The sequence below is a fragment of the Leucoraja erinacea genome, chromosome 14 (assembly GCF_028641065.1).
Source record: "Leucoraja erinacea ecotype New England chromosome 14, Leri_hhj_1, whole genome shotgun sequence".
In the NCBI taxonomy this organism is placed as follows: domain Eukaryota; kingdom Metazoa; phylum Chordata; class Chondrichthyes; order Rajiformes; family Rajidae; genus Leucoraja; species Leucoraja erinaceus.
The window spans coordinates 24,119,936-24,133,060 of record NC_073390.1 but is presented as its reverse complement, the minus strand read 5'-3'; the positions used below and the strand labels follow the sequence as shown (position 1 = coordinate 24,133,060).

The 13,125-nt window shown below is 52.3% G+C and overlaps 1 protein-coding gene across 1 annotated transcript in view; it reads left to right on the top strand.

Annotated features, from left to right (window-relative positions):
* Window positions 1-13,125, top strand: part of LOC129703414 (fibronectin type III domain-containing protein 3B-like) — a 149,201-nt gene that overhangs the window by 87,429 nt on the left and 48,647 nt on the right. Inside the window, 5 exon segments of the mRNA XM_055645820.1 lie at window positions 3,632-3,708; window positions 6,243-6,275; window positions 6,278-6,307; window positions 6,309-6,486; window positions 7,555-7,848. Of these exon segments, the coding sequence (XP_055501795.1) occupies window positions 3,632-3,708; window positions 6,243-6,275; window positions 6,278-6,307; window positions 6,309-6,486; window positions 7,555-7,848 (612 nt within the window).

Below are 13,125 nucleotides of genomic sequence, written 5' to 3'. Positions count from 1 at the left end.
GGCTGGACAGGGCCGGGCTGGACTGGGCCGGGCTGGGCTGGGCCGGGCTGGACTGGGCCGGGCTGGACTGGGCCGGGCTGGACTGGGCCGGGCTGGACTGGGCCGGGCTGGACTGGGCTGGGCTGGGCTGGACTGGCCTCGGCTGGGCCAGGCTGGGCTCGAGTCAGTAACCTGAAGTGACCAGCAGCTCTGTGGTCACAGAGAAGTGGTGTTTTGTTCTGAATGGCAATGTTACCCTGGAAAGGTCTGTGTGTGAATGCTTCAGTTTTTCCCAGCTATGTGTGGGGAAGGGGGGGAGGGTTCTGTGCTGTGGCCTGGGTGGAATTTGGATGTTTGCTCTGAGGATCTAGTGAAACAACAGCGTGTTTGCCAAACCGCTCAACACGTCACAGATGTGCTAAAGAACACAGAGCATAGTCCAGCAACAGGCCCTTCGGCCCACAACGTCCGTGCCGAACATGATGGCAAGTTAAACTAATCCAGTCAAACAAGAGCTGAATCACTCAGAATTCAGGGACAGTTTCTTCCCAGCAACTGAACCATCCTATCACCAACTCGAGACTGGTCCTGACCATCCATCCACCTCATTAGAGATCCTTGGACGATCATCAAACAACTTTATTGGACTTTACCTTGCACTCAACATTATTCTCTTTATCCTGTATCTGTACACTGTAAAAAGCTTTTCACTATACAGTACACGTAACAATAAACTAAACTAAACTAATCTCTCCCTGCATATGGTCCATTTCCCTCCATTCCCTGCATATCCATGTGCCTTTCTACAGGTATCCAACACACCACTATTGTACCTGCCTCCACTGCCACCCCCGGCAGCACGTTCCAGGCACCCACCACCCTCTGTAAATAAAAAACCTACCCCAGACATCTCCATATACTTTTCCCCTCTCACCTTAAAGCGATGACATTACCACCCTGCAGAAATAGGTTCTGACTGTCTACCTTCTCTGTGCCTCTCATAATTGCATAGAACTCCATCAGGTTTCTCCACAACCTCCGGCGTTCCAGAGAAAATAATTAAAGTTGTTTTCTCCGGACGTTAACTGGGGAAGTTCCAGAGAAACTGGATCTTTCTCTGGAATTTCTGGTAAACCACCTCTGCACCCTCTCCAAGGCCTGCTCACCCTTCCTGCAATGGAGATTTGCAGGATTGGCCACAATACTCCCACGTGGCCTTGTGGGATTCCTAGGGTGGGGAGGCTGCTGTGAAACCCCCCCTCCCCCGGGCACCGTGGGCTTGGTATGCAGCCTCTGAACAGTGACTAGATAGATGGGTGTGGTGTTCTTCAGTTACTTGGGAGATGGAAACATCAAACCAAGCACAGGGTTGATGAACCTTCTTACAGTAAGCCCCTGCCAGACGTTACCCTATGGAGGCGCAGCAGTAGAATTTCAGTTTAGTTTAGAGATACAGCGCAGAAACAGACCCTTCGGCCCACCGAGTCTGTACCGACCAGCAATCCCGGCTCATTAACACTATCCAACACATACCAGGGACAATTTGCACTTGTATCAAGCCAATTCATCTACTTACCTGTACTTCTTTGGAATGTGGGAGGAAACCGAAGATCTTGGAGAAAACCCCCGCGGTCACGGGGAGAACGTGCGAACTCCGTAAAGAAAGCACCCGTAGCCAGGATCGAACCCGGGTCTCCGGCGCTGTCAGCGGTGTAAGTCAGCAACTCTACCGCTGCGCCACCGTGACGCCCTGTTGCTGCCTCACAGCGCCAGACACCCGGGATCGATCCTGACTACGGGTGCTGTTTGTACGGAGTTTGTATGTTCCCCCTGTGACCGCGTGGGTTTTCTCCGGGTGCTCCGGTTTCCTCTCACACTACAAAGCCGAATAGGTTAAGTGGCTTTGTTAAAAGTGTAAAATTGTGTGTAGGATAGTGCGTGTGTAGGGGTGATCGCGGGTCGGGGCGGACTCTAGGGGGGGCCAAAGGGCCTGTTTCCGCACGGTATCTCTAATTCTTGGACAGGAATGTGGATTGGAAACGTTTAGAGGGATATAGGCCAAACGCAGGCAAATGGGACTAGTTAAGACTAGGCATTTTGGTCGGTATGGGAAAGTTCGGCCGAAGAGCTGTTTCCGTTCTCCCTGTGACTGCGTGGGTTTTATCCAGGTGCTCCAGTTTTCTCCCACATCCCAAAGAGGTGCGGCTTTGTTGCTTAATTGGCCTTCAGTACGTTGCCCCTAGCGTGTAGGATAGGAGAAGGAGTGTGAATGGACGAGCATTGGTCAGCACCATCTCAGTGGGCCGAACAACCTGCTTCCATGCTGTGCCTCTAAACCAAAGTAAATCTGCTACCAAGTTTGTCTGAGTTTTTTACAGAGGTGTGCCGTGCCGACCAAGTTAATTTGGACTGTCTAAGTCGGTGTTTAAAGTTAGTGCAAGTTTACCACAGCTATGTACTTAGATCCCTCATGCTTGCTCTCAGATTCCTCCCTCTGCCATCCTAACCACCTCCAACCTTTACGCCCTCCCTCTCCCCCCCCCTCCCTCTCCCCCCCCCCCCCCCCCCACTCCCTGCCCCTCCCCCACCCCCCCCACCCTCACCCCATTTCTCCCGCCTTCCCCCTCCTCCCTCATTCACTTCTGCCGATGTGGTGTTGATCATATGGAGGTGTATGGAGGGGAGTCGAGGGAATGACTCTATAATCATTCCGTTGGAACGAGTGCAGAGACAATTTCCGAGGATGTTGCCAGGACTCAGGGGAGAGGTTGAGCGGGCTCGGAGTTTATTCCTTGGGGCGCAGGAGGATGAAGGGTGATCTTATAGAGGTGTATAAAATCCTGATCCTAGTTAGGGTGAATGCACAGAGACTTTGCCCCACAGTAGGGAAGTCAAAAACCAGAGGACGTACGTTTAAAGTGAGAAGATTTGGTAGGAACCTGAGGAGTACTTTTTTCACACAGAGGTCCGTAGGTATATGGAACGAGCTGCTGGAGGAGGTAGTTATGGCAGGTACTATAACAGCATTTAAAAGGCATTTGGACAGGTAAATGGATAGGAAAGGTTTAGAGGGGTATGGGCCCAGCACAGGCAGGTGGGATGTGTGAATGCAGCATGTTGGTCATCATGGGCAATAGACAATAGGTGCAGGATTAGGCCATTTGGCCCTTCGAGCCAGCACCGTCATTCAATGTGATCATGGCTGATCATCCCCAATCAGTGTTAGGCCAAAGGCCTGATACAATGCTGTAAGATGATGGCTGTAAAGCCACGTTTCTGCCGCCATCTAGCACCCTTCAAGATGCAAGTTTACTTGACTTTAGACTTTAGAGATGCAGCACGGTCACAGGCCCTTCTGCCCACCGAGTCACAGGGAGAACGTGCAAACTCCGTACAGACAGACAGCACCTACAGTCAGGATCAAACCAGGGTCTGGCACTGTGAGGCAGCAACTCTATCACTGCAACACTGTGCCGGGTTCGATAGGGTTGGGAATATGGGTTTTCCGGATGTTAGCGAGGGTTTACTTGACCAGGAAGTTAAGGGTCTGAATGGTCTTTCACTGCGTTGGTCGGTTTACACACGTTCATATGTTCATGATGTCCCCTTCCGTTTCCTCCCTCCCCCTAATGGTGTGTGTGTGTAATTACAGGTCCAGCAGAGGTGCCCATGATGTCTCCAAACGGATCCATCCCCCCCATCCACGTCCCACCAGGTTACATCTCACAGGTGAGTGAGCCGTCAGGGAGGGGGGCGGCTGCTTGAGCTGGGGGGGGGGGTGGGCGAGGCTGAAGGAGAGAACCTCCGTGCCGCCTGAATCCAACCCACAGGAGGAACCAGGGGCAGCGGTGAATCTCGCAGGCTTGAATATTACAGGACAAGGTGGTTACAGACACAAACGCTGCCAAAAGCCACAAGCTTGGATGGTGCATCTTGGTCGGCATGGACGAGTTGGGCCGAAGGGCCTGCCCTGTGCTGCATGACACCATGACGCTAATGAAGTGCATGGTGAGACTCTAGAAACCACGTCTCTCCCTCAGGAGTTGTCCCATGGTGAGGGTAGACATTAGCACCTGATAGGAGTATATCAAATGATGGAGGCATAGATGGAGTAAATAGTCAGAGCCTTTTCCCCAACAATAGACGGCACAGCTTTAAGGTGAGATGGAGAAAGTGTAAAGGAGATGTGCAGGGCAAGTTGGTTTACACTTTATGTATATGTTTGTATATGAGTTTTGTGGTGCTTTCTGTGTGTGTGCACATGTGTGTGCGTGTATATGTGCACGCATGTGAATGCGTGCGTATGTATGTGTGTGCGTGAATGTGTGTGTGCCTGCAAGTGTATTTATATATTTACATTTGTGGGCATGTGTGTGTGTGTGTGTGTGTGTATCTGTGTGTCACAGAGTTGTACAGCACTTCAGTGCAGTGTAGAGTTATACATCTGCCTGCGTTTGGCCCATATCTCTCTAAACCTTTCCTATCTATGTACCTGTTCAAATTTCATTTCAATACTGTTACAGTACCTGCCTCAACTACCTCCTCTGACAGCGCGTTCCATTTACCCAAAGCTCTCCTTCAGGTTCCTATTAAATCTTTCCCCTCTCACCATAAATCTTGGTCCTCTGATTCTTGATTCCCCTCCCCTGGATAAAAGACTGTGCATTCACCCTGTCTATTCCCCTCATGATTTTTTCAACTCTATAAGATCACCCCACAGCCTCCTGCGCTCCAAGGAATAAAGTCATAGCCTGCTTATAGCTCAGGCCCTCGAGTCCTGGCAACATCTTCATAAATGTTATTTGCACTCTTTCCTGCTTAATGACATGTTTTCTATAGCAGGGTGTCCAAAACTGAATACAATGCTCCAGCTGCGACCTCACTAACTGTGAACAGCTGTAACATAACGTCCTAACCTCTATACTCAGTGTCCTGACTGATGAAGGCCAGTGTGCCAAAAGGTTTCTCCACCACCCTGCCTACGTGTATATGTGAGACTATGCATCTCTGTGCGTGCGTGTGTGTGTGTGCCTGGAACGCGCTGCCAGGGGTGGTGGAAGGTATAATGAGCGTTTGACGCCACTGGGCCTGTACTCGCTACAGTTTAGAAGGATGAGGGGGGACCTCATTGAAACTAACCGAATAGTGAACGGCCTGGATAGAGTGGACGTGGAGAGGATGTTTCAATTAGTGGGGGAGTCTAGGACCAGAGGGCACAGCCCCAGAATTGAAGGCCATGCCTTTTCTTTAGTCAGAGGGTGGTGATTCTGTGGAGGCCAAGTCATTGGGTATTTTTAAGGCGGTGAATGACATATACTTGATTGGTAAGGGTGTCAAGGTGTGTGTATGTGTGTTGGAGAATTTGTGTGGGGGGGAGAATATTTGTGGGGGGGGGGTGGGGGAAATGTGTGCGTATGTGTGTGTGTGTATGGGGCAGAATGTGTGTGTGTGTCAGACACAGGGGAAGGTTTGAGGAGCAAACTCCCCCCCCCCCCCCCCCCCCGGTGCCCGGATCATGATGGGGGCGGCAGCAGTGGGTGGGGCGATGTTGGGGTGCAGGGGGAGGGGGTTATCTGGAGCCAGGGACCGTGTGCCTGGGGCAGCACCGCACGGTGGGCTGGGTCACAGGGCCCTGCTCACCCCGATTGTTGCAGGGGCTATAGATGCTATGGGGGGGGATGTGCCATCGATACTCTGATGACTAACTCTCTCACTTTCTCCCCCTTCCTTCTCCCCTCCCGTTCTCTCTCTTTCTTCCACTCGTTCTGCCCCCCTCTCCCCCTCTCTCTGTGTCTTTCTCATTTTTTCTCTGTCTTTCTCTTCCATCCTCTCTCCGTCCCATCCCTTCTCTCTCCCCCTTTCCTTCCTTTCTCCCTCTCTTTTTCACTCCCTCCTTATGCCCCCCCTTCTCCATCCCTCTCCCTACCACTCCATTTCTCTCCCTCCATCCCATCTATTCTCCTACTCTTTTACACTACCCCCTCTCTTTCCCCCCGTCTCTCTGCCCCTCTCCCCGATCCCTCTCTCTCCTCTCTTTCTCTCTCACCCTCCCCCCTCCCTCCCTCTCTCCTCCCTAGAGGCTCCCCCTCCCTCTCATCACCTCTCTCTCTCTCTCTCCCTCTCTTCTCCCCCTCTCCTCCTCTCCCCCTCCCTCTCCCCCTCTCTCCCTCTCTCTCCCCCCTCTCTCTCTCTCTCTCTCCCTCTCTCCCTCTCCCTCCTCTCCCCTCCCCCTCCCCCCCCTGTCCCCCTTCTCCCCCCGGCAGGTGATAGAGGACACCACGGGAGTGCGGCGAGTAGTGTGGTGACTCCCCAGTCTCCGGAGTGCTTCACCCCAGAGCTACCCGTCGGCGATGTCTCCGAGCCCCCACCTGCCCCCGTACATCACGCACCACCCGCACCTCATCCCCCACTCGCACACTGCCTACTACCCGCCGGTGACGGGGCCCGGAGACCTCCCCCCACCCTTCTACCAGCACCACCTCCCGCCCACCATCTACGGGGAGCAAGGTAACGTCGTGCACGCCCCAGATACTGCCCTGGGGGGAGGGGGGGGGGGGGGGGGGGAAGGGCTCTCAAGGGCCGTGCCAGAGCCCCAGGGTGGGGGGCACTCGAGGGATGGGACAGAGTACTGTGTCGTGTGCGTTGTGGAGAGCTGGGGAGGGGAGGATGGTTTACGTCTAGGTTTATCATTGTCACGTGTGCCAAGGTACAGAGAAAAGCTTTGCATTGCATTCTATCCAAACACCACACATAAATACAAGCAGGTCAAACTCAAGTACAATAGGAGCCGATGGGGAAGATGCAGAGTGCAGAATGTAGATCTCAGCATTGTACCGCATCAGTCCCAGAGACAAAGTCCAATGTCCGCAATGGGGTGGTTGTGAATCAGAGAGTACCCGAGCTTATGGAAGGACCAAATGTCCAATTAAAGTCGAATGACCACAGTTCCACAGTGGGTTCGATCCTGACCTCGGGTGCTGTCTGTGTGTGTGTGGAGTCTGTACATTCTTCCTGTGACCACGTGGGTTTCCTCCAGGATAGGTCCCTCTAGACATGGGCCGAACACGGGCAGGTGGGACTAGTGTAGATGGGGGCCTGTTGGTCAGCATGGGAGAGTTGGGCCGAAGGGCCTGTTTCCATGCTATATGACTCTCTCTGTAGACCTCATCCCCTTACACTTCAGACTTGCCCCCTGAAAGCTCTGATATCACTTTAGGTTTTGTTTTAGTTTTAGAGATACAGCACGGAAACAGGCCCTTCGGCCCACCGAGTCCGTGCTGACCAGCGATCCCCGTGCATTAACACCACCCCACATACGCTAGGGACGATTATTACATTTATACCAAACCAATTAAGCTACAAACCTGTATGTCTTTGGAGTGTGGGAGGAAACCATAGATCTCGGAGAAAACCAACACGGGGAGAACGTACAAACTTCATACAGACAGCACCCATAGTCAGGTTGGAACCCGGGTCTCTGGTACTGTAAGGCAGTAGGTCTCCCGCTGCACCACTGTACGCGCAGGATGTTCTGGGTTGCTTTAAGACTGTTTTGTCCTCTCTCTCTCTCTGTAGAGTTTATCCCTCTCTATGGGATGTCCAGTTACATCTCCAGGGAAGACCAGTACAGCAAACATGACCGCCTGCACAAGAAGCTGAAGACCGAGAGCCGGCAGAACCGCTTGAACAGCCCGCCCACCGCCATCTACAAGAGCCACATGACTTCCTGTACCACCATCTACAATGGCTACGGCAAGGGGCCGTGCGTGGCGGGGATGCCGGGGGTAGGGGGTGGCGGTGGCGGCTGCCTCAAGAAGCCGGAGAGGAGAGCCAGGAGCAGCCCCAAGATCAACGAGCAGGAGATCCAAGGTGAGGAAGGTCTGGGGCGGTGGGACCTCGCTGCCCGAGGAACAGGACCAACAATATCACCCTCACCCCAACACAAGACCCAACTCCCCACACCTCACTCTTCCGCCGCACGGCAGCACAAAGAGACTACAATCTCAGTCTCTACTTTAGAGATACAGCGCGGAAACAGGCCCTTTAGCCCACGTAGTCCCCACTGACCAGCGGCGACCCTGTACTCCTGCACGGTCCTACAAACTAGGGACAATTTACAATTTTACCAAAGCCAATTAACCTGCTATCCTGTACGTTTTGGGATGCGGGAGGAAAACGGAGCATCCGGAGAAAACCCACGCGATCACAGGGAGAGCGTGCAAACTCCGTACAGACAGCAGCCCTCGTCAGGATCGAACCCGGGGTCTTGGGCTGTGAGGCAGCAAATCTACCCCTTACGCTGTCAGAGCCTATAGAATCATGCCTATAGAAACTGTCTCAACTTGCCCATGCTGACCAAGATGCCCCTTCGACTCTAGTCCCACTTGCCTATGTTTGGCCCATATCCCTCTAAACCTATCCATGTACCTGTCCATATGTATTTTAAACGTTGTGATAGTACCTGCCTCAACTCCCTCCTCTGGCAGCTCACTCCATACACCCACCACCCTCTGTGTGAAGAAGTCATCTCTGGGGTTCCTATTAAATTTTTCGCCCCTCACCATAAACCGAAGATTCTTTGGTTATATTCTCTCTGGGTTATGTTACAGTTTGGCAAGGCGAGGCCACATTTGGAGCTCTGTGTTCAACTCTGGTCACCATAGTATAGGAACGATGTCATTAAGCTGTAAAGAGGGTGGCCAAGATTTACGATGATGTTGCGAGTACTCTAAGGCCTGAACTATAAGGAGAGGTGGGTCAGGCTAGGATTTTATTCCTTGGAGCGCAGGAGACTGAGGGGTGATCTAATAGAGGTGTGTAAAATCACGAGGGGAATAGATGGAGTTATGCACTTACCCAGAGTAGGGTTAACCAAGACCAGGTTTATGGTGACAGGGGCAAGATTTAAAAGGAACTTAAGGGGCAACCTTTCCACTCAGGGGGTGGTGGGTATATTGAACGAGTTGCCAGAGGAGGTAGTTGAGGAAGGTACTTCAAAAGCATTTAAAAGACACCTGGACAGGTACGAGGACAGGACAGGTTTCGAGGGGTATGAGTCAAACGTGGACAAATGGGACCACATTCCAGACACAATAAAACTTGCCCCGCACATCTCCTTTAAACTTTGCCCCTCCCACCAAGCCCCCTTGTCTATGACATTTCTACCCTTGGAAAAAGACTGAAGTCTATAGGTGACACAGTGGCACAGCGGGTAGAGCTGCTGCCTTATAGCGCCAGAGTCCCGGGTTCGATCCTGACCTCGGGTGCTGTCCATGTGGAGTTTGCATGTCCTCCTCGCAACCGTGTAGATTTTGTCAAGGTGCACCGGTTTCCTCTCACATCCTAAAGACGTGTGGGTTTGTAGATTAATTGGTCTCTGTAAATGGCCACTAGAGTGTAGGGAGTGGATGAGAATGTGGTTTAACATAGAATTAGTGTGAACGGATGATCGGCATGGACTCGATGGGCCGAAGGGCCTGTTTTCATGCTGTATCTCTAAGCTAGACTAAATCTAGTTTAGTTTAGTGATGTTTATTATGGTCACATGTACTGAGGTACAGTGAAAAGCTTTTTTGTTACGTGCTATCCAGTCAGGGAAAAGACTTTACACGATTACAATCAAACCATTCACAGCGTACAGATACAGGATAAAGGTACAAGATAAGACACTTAGTGCAAGATAAAGTCCAGTGAAGTCCGATTAATAATAGTCCGATGGTCTCCTATGAGTAGAGATGCACACAGTGGACCAGCGCTAGAGCTGCTGCCTCACAGCGCCAGAGACCCCGGTTCGATCCTGACTTCAGGTGCTGTCTGTACGGAGTTTGCACGTTCTCCCTGTGACCGCGCGGGTTTTCTCTGGTTGCTCCAGTTTACCTCCCACATTCCAAAGACGTGTGGGTTTGTAGGTTAATTGACTGCTGTGCATTGCCCCTAGTGTGTTGGGTAGAACTAGTGTGAACAGGTGATTGCTGGTCGGCGCGGACTCGGTGGGCCGAAGGGCCTGTTTCCGCGCTGTGTCTCTAAACTATACTGAGAGATGGCAGATGCTGGAAGTTTGGACCAAAAGCAACGTTGCTCTTTCAAAGTCCCCGGCTCCTGACCACCTCCTTCACCCACAGGCCCCCCCCCCCCCCCCACCCCCCCCCCCCCCCCCCCCCCCCCCCCCCCCCCCCACCCCCCCCCCCAGCGCTGGAAGGAATTAGGTTCCCTGGCTGCTTCGTGAGAGAGGGAGAGAGAGAGAGGTTGCCACAGAGACCAAATTCTTCTGAGCTGAGCAAATCCTATCAGTTAGCAGCCTGACAAAGCACAAGGTGTCTCCTTGTCTGAGGAGCTGAGTGGGTGGAGAGCCGGCCAGTGCTCGCTTCTGGAACCTTCACTCTCATCTCCACCTCTCCCCGCGCTTCTCCCCTCCCACCCTCCCTCCAAAATCCACACTTTTCTCCCTCTCCCCTTCAAACTCCACTCCCTCTCCCCTCCCATCTCCACTCCTCTCCCTTCATCCACCACCCTATCCCTTCTCCACTCCTCTCCCTTCCACCTCCCTCCCTCCCATCTCCACCACTCCCTCCCTTCTCCCTCCAAACTACTCCCCCCCTTCACTCCCCCCTCCATCCCAGTATACCTCCATCCCTCACCCTACAACTCCCCTCTTCCTCCTCCCTCTCTCCCCCTACCTCCCTCCATCCTCCTCCCTCCCTCCCACCCCCCCCCCCCACCCCACCCCAGGTCGCAGGTTGTGACATTCCCCGGAAAGATGATCCGGCCTCGCTTGGCTTCCCACTACTGTGTCCAACACAATATGTTCTGTGTCTCATCGACCTGGGGAATGTTTACAAGCTTGAGAGAGTTTGGCAGAGTTTGTTATGCACCTGCTCTGTGTGTGTGTGTGTGTGTGTGTGTGTGTGTGTGTGTGTGTGTGTGTGTGTGTGTGTGTGTGTGTGTGTGTGTGTGTGTGTGTGTGTGTGTGTGTGTGTGTGTGTGTGTGTGTGTGTGTGTGAGTGTGTGTGTGTGTGTGTGTGTGTGTGTGTGTGTGTGTGTGAATGAGAGTGTGTGTCTGTGTTTAAGTGTGTGTATGAGAGTGTGTGTGTGTGTGAGTGTGTGTCTGTGTGTGTGTGTGTGTGTGTGTGTGTGCGTGTGTGTGTCTGTGTGTGTGTGTGTGTGTGTGTGTGTGTGTGTGTGTGTGTATGAGAGTGTGTGTGTGTGTGAGTGTGTGTGTGCATGCGTGTGTGTGAGAGTGGGTGTGTGTGAGTGTGTGTGAATGTGTGTGTGTAGGAGAGTGTGTGTGTGTGTGTGTGCATGCGTGTGTGTGTATGAGAGTGAGTGTGTGTGTGAGTGTGCGTGTGCATGTGTGTGTGAGAGTGAGTGTGTGTGTGTGCGTGCATGCGTGTGTATGAGAGTGAGTGTGTGTGTGAGTGTGCGTGCATGCATGTGTGTGTATGAGAGTGAGTGTGTGTGAGTGTGCGTGCATGCGTGTGTGTGTAGGAGAGTGTGTGTGAGTGTGCGTGCATGCAGGAGAGTGTGTGTGAGTGTGCGTGCATGCGTGTGTGTGTATGAGAGTGAGTGTGTGTGTGAGTGTGCGTGCATGCGTGTGTGTGTAGGAGGGTGAGTGTGTGTGTGAGTGTGCGTGCATGCGTGTGTGTGTAGGAGAGTGAGTGTGTGTGTGAATGAGTGTGTGTCAGTGTCCCCATTTACTTCCCTTGTCTTTTTTTGTCAGAAGTCCCGGATTTTGACTGTGCCCTGGTCCACCCAATGAAACCCCTCTCACCTGTATCCACCACCTATCACTTGCAGAAACATGGATAGGTGATGGGGGGTTGGGTTGGGTTAGGGGTGAGAGTTGGGCAGGAAGCTGCAAGAGAGACGTGGGGGCAGGACAAAGCCTGGCAGGCAACAGGTGGATACAGATGGTTGGACAAAGGTCAGATATGAAAAGATACAAGGTGTGGGGGAAGAGGATCAAACACTCCACACCCACCTATATCTATCTATTAACTGCCATTTATTTGTTCTGTCCCTCGTCTCTCTCAGCTTTCCTTCTCCAACCCTAAAACTAGTCTGAAGAAGGTTACGACACGAAACAAAATTTCACTTGTCCATCTTCTCCAGAGATATGCAGAAGGAACTGCAGATGCTGGTTTATAACGAAGAAAGACACAAAGTGCAGGAGTAACTCAGCGGGCCGGGCAGCATCTCTCTGGAGATTAAAAATCCAGACTTTTCGGGTGGGGAGCCTTCTTCAGGCTGGCAGGAGTGGAGTAAGAATGACGGAGGGTGGGTGGTGAGGAAGGGTCTCACCGGACTCCCATCGGAGCGAGGAGGGGAACCTCTTCAAAGTGGGCACACCTTCAGGAGATTTCACAGTGGAGCAGATACTGACGTGTAGGAAGGAACCGCAGATGCTAGTTTATAATGAGGACAGGCGCAAAGTGCTGGAGTAACTCAGCGGGTCAGGCAGCATCTCTGGAGACACTGACTGATCGGTTACTCCAGCACTTTGTGCTTTGCTCAGGATGCCAGCATCTGCTTGTGTCCCTGGGAGTTGAACTCCAGACCACTGGCTGCGGAAGGAGGAAACTGAGCAACTTAATCATGGTTTGCGTTGCACGCACTCTGCAATTCACTTTAAACGTTTTATAATAGTGGTTTTATTTAAAGGAGTAAATACCATGTTCTGGGCATTGTGTCTGTGGCTGGAACACTGATCCGTGACAAGCCGTGGAACCCGCAAGGGCCTTTAAACTCTCCGTGACACAGGGCGAGGCTGGCCAGAAGAATACAGGTCCCATACAGTCCATGGGAGGTGGGGCGAGGATCACATGGAGTCTTAGAGGCATACAGCATGGAATCAGGCCCTTCGGCCCAACTTGCCCACAACGACCAATATGGGATAGAATACATTATTGTTACATGTGACTAGGATTCCACATCTACACTCGTCCCACCTGCTTGCGTTTGGCCCATATCCCTCTAAACCTATCTATCCATGTCCCTGTCCAAATGTTTCTTAAACATTGCGATAGTACCTGCCTCAACTACCTCCTCTGGCAGCTCATTACATATCCCCATTGCTGTTTTTGTAAAAAAATTACCCCTCAGGTTTCTATTAAATCCTCCCCCTGACCTTAAACTTATGGTGTTTAAGAA